The 3,389-nt window shown below is 45.4% G+C and overlaps 1 protein-coding gene across 1 annotated transcript in view; it reads right to left on the bottom strand.

Annotated features, from left to right (window-relative positions):
- Positions 1–3,389, bottom strand: part of SFMBT2 (Scm-like with four mbt domains 2) — a gene marked incomplete at its 5' end in the record, with an annotated part of 34,813 nt that overhangs the window by 589 nt on the left and 30,835 nt on the right. The window contains 2 exons of the mRNA XM_010188620.1: positions 1,666–1,794; positions 1,934–2,182. Of these exons, the coding sequence (XP_010186922.1) occupies positions 1,666–1,794; positions 1,934–2,182 (378 nt within the window). The remainder of the gene's footprint in view (positions 1–1,665; positions 1,795–1,933; positions 2,183–3,389) is intronic.

Below are 3,389 nucleotides of genomic sequence, written 5' to 3'. Positions count from 1 at the left end.
TTTCCCTACCACTTTTGGTTCATGATTTCCTCAGCACAGGTTTATGTCTGCCTTGCTCCATGCTGTGTTCCCTGGTTCACCCAGGACCTGCCTTGTTCCATATTAGCTGCTTAACAACCAAGACAGAGGGGCCTGGACCATCTGGAGCCCTTACACTCTCTAATGTCCCAGAACCACAGATTGAAGAGGCTTGAAGGGACCTCAGGAGGTCACATCCCTTCCCTCAGGCATATTTATGCACCAAATTCCATGAACCAGCACAAAAAGCCATTTTATTAGGGATTTCTGTTGGCTTTATGATCCTCTTCTTAATTAAGAGCTCAAGTCTTCTTTATTCTTTAATGGACTGAGAAGCAGACGAGCAGGCTACAAAACTGCTTTTTATCCCTTAGGGAGGATCAGAGCCTAAGTGCAGAAAAAGCTCTGCAACTCACAGGCAACATAAACTCCCCAGGACAGCCCTGATTAGGTAGCATTAAAAACAAGGAGGATATGGACACCTTAAACACTGCTTTGATCAGGACTGTCCACAGCTCAGTTTCTTCCTCCACTGCAACTTGATGGCATGGCCCATTGCACCAGAGCTTCCTTGCAAATCACAAGGAAAAGCTCCAGTCATCTGTGTTTGATTAAAACCCCCATAAAACTCTTTGGCAAAGGAGAGACGAGGTTGGCTTTTAAGCCCTGGCATTACTCCAGCCTGATTAACAAATGGTGGGAGCACGCTCCGATGCGGCAGCTACGGCATCAGGAGAGTTTCAGCCTTGCTCTGGACTTGCACTTCAACTTCTCCCAGTCAAAGCAGCCGTGCTGGGGTACAGAGTTACTCATGGTGAAGAATCAGAGATAGTTCACCGTGCAGTTGGCCATGCCACTGACTGCCACCGGCTATGCCCTAATTAACCACACTTGCTTCTCTCTAGCTATGATTTCTTAGCACTGACCTTTACTTTCAGCAGTGGCTGTAACTCATTAGCCAAGGAAAGGCTGTTCCTATATAAATTTTACACATTCACGCTGGCTTGAGATGAAGAGCATTGGCTTCTGCTCCTGCAAATTTATCTGCTTAATGGGGAGATACTTACCCTCTCTTAAAATTAGGTCATTCAAGGGCCTGACTGCTAGATCTTCAGAGGGATGAAGATGGGACGTAGGTGTCTACACACTCAAAGCATCTAGGTGTTAGTGTCAGAATTCAGGCAGCCAGTTTTGGGTTGAAGCAGCAGTTTTCTGCTTCCCATGCCAGTATTTTAATACAGAGTGGAACCCTTGTGACCAGGGGAGACAGCTTGCTGAGACCCAATAACCACTACCTGTTGGTACACTGACGTGCCTGTGTGACACCAGGATGGTTCTGTGGACCCTGGCATGAACAACAAAGGTCTAAACCTCCTGTTTTTCACAAGCACTCAAGCTGAGCTGTTTCTGGTCTCTTTGAGTGGCTGGCAATGCTCTGATTCAAGTTTCCAAGGGTTTCCATGCCTCGTCAGAATTTGTGCTATAGCTTGACCTGAGAGGACCTAAAGTTTGATCATAAATTCTTTGTCTAAGCCCAAGGCCCAGCTAGCAAGGTGGTATGTGCTAGTTTTTTGGGTTTTGTTTTTGTTTTTGTGTAGTGAATAAGCACCACAGACATAAAGAGAAGAGTTCCATGAAAACCTCTACCTGCTCCTGAAATATTTTGGCAAGCGGTGCACAGTCTGTCAGTTTAATAAACCTCACGACATCAGTCACAGTCCACTCCAACGGATTACTGTCCAGGATGAGCTTCTCTTCCTCTTCTTGCTTAATTTCCTACAGCAAAAAAAAAAGGAAAGTACCTTGTGTGGGGAACCAGGTATACCCTCCTTGGATGAGAAAGGCTTGGTACTGAAGATTAATTTAGGCAGAATACTGCTATTTATTGGGGGTGAAAGCTTGTGGGCATACTCACTTCCTTGACTTGCGTGCACTTCTCCGCCTCACCATAGGAGTGGGGCTGTGGTCTCCGGCTCCGCCGGGCTCTCTCGGTGGGAGGGGGTCTGTCCAACTCTGTGCTGCTCCGCAAGGTGACGGCTCGCCGGGGCCGGGTCGAGGGGACCTCAGCGGAGGAGGTATCCGTCTGGTCGTCGCGGAGCTCTGAGCTGGTTTCCTCACTTCCCGTCTCGTCCTCCATCGCATCTGGCTCATCATCTTCACTCTCCTGCACAAGAACCATCAGAGAAACAGCATCCAGGCTCGGAGATTAATACAGCAGCAAATTGAAAGGCACTGGGTCAAACTGCATGCCCGTGCCCGTGCCGGTCAAGGGTAACATTTATTTTAACCGAATTATCTCGTTTTCATTACAGTGCTAAGTAGATTAGCCCTCAATTTAGATTTGTTACAAAGTGAAGAAGAAAAAAATACACGGCGGGCAAATCCTTTTTCTGCTTCTTACAAAAGGTCAACAGCAATAACTCATCTGGCATGAAACGGTCCTCTGCTGGGCTGGTATCTCAAACCCTGTGGCAGATGTGCTTGAGAAGGGGAAATGGAAAATACTAAAGGAATAAAACAAAACTCAGGTTGCTTGAGATGAAATAAAAGCAGAAACAGGCTGGAATCTAAAACTTCACCTTGCTTCAAATTGTCATGGGGGGTCACTGGTATTGAAAGGAAGGAAATTTTGCTGCCTTTTAAACTGTCTAGATGTACAAGTGCATGCTTGTATTTGATATCTTAGCTGGCATTTCTGCAAAACCCAGGACAGAGAATTTCACTCAGATTGCCTTGCTTTCAGCCTAACACCTAACTGCTGCAGGTGAAGCACAAATTTCCATTTAAAGGATATTATACCAGGTTCTTGTTATTTCTGTCACACAGAGCTTGCAAGCACACATGAGCTGATGGAAACTGTGTATTTTGAACTTTATACATACTATAAGTTGCCCAAATGGCCTCGTCAGCTTAGCTATGATCAAAGTGTGAGCATGCATCCAAGCCACATGCTCAGGTCTTAAGTGAAAGAGCAATTTTAAGACAAAGTTAGTTATATTGGCTGAAAGGTTGAAAAACTTGGCTAATGGTTGATTTAGGCTTAACATCAGCTTAAATTCCTTTGAAGCAGGTATAATCTAAGGAAATGAAGCAGAACTACAACTAAATGGGGACCAAGTCATGAAGATGCAAGCAATCAACTGAAAGCTGACTAAAACCTCCTCCTTCAGCTGAAGTAGAGGAAATTTCAGTAAATCAGTTTTATTTCACATTGCACAAAGCAACAATCACTGGCACTCAGCTGAGGAAAGGAAACCACACATGAACTTTGTCTATCATGGGAAAATCACCGAGGAACGTCCACATAGGACCGAGTCTGCTCCAGGTTGTATTTGGACACAAATAAATCCTGAAGCTGGGGCCCTGTCATA

Source organism: Mesitornis unicolor, unplaced genomic scaffold (genome assembly GCF_000695765.1).
Source record: "Mesitornis unicolor isolate BGI_N332 unplaced genomic scaffold, ASM69576v1 scaffold737, whole genome shotgun sequence".
Lineage (NCBI taxonomy): Eukaryota > Metazoa > Chordata > Aves > Mesitornithiformes > Mesitornithidae > Mesitornis > Mesitornis unicolor.
Note: the sequence above shows the minus strand (reverse complement) of the source record. Positions and strands in the feature narration are given on the sequence as shown.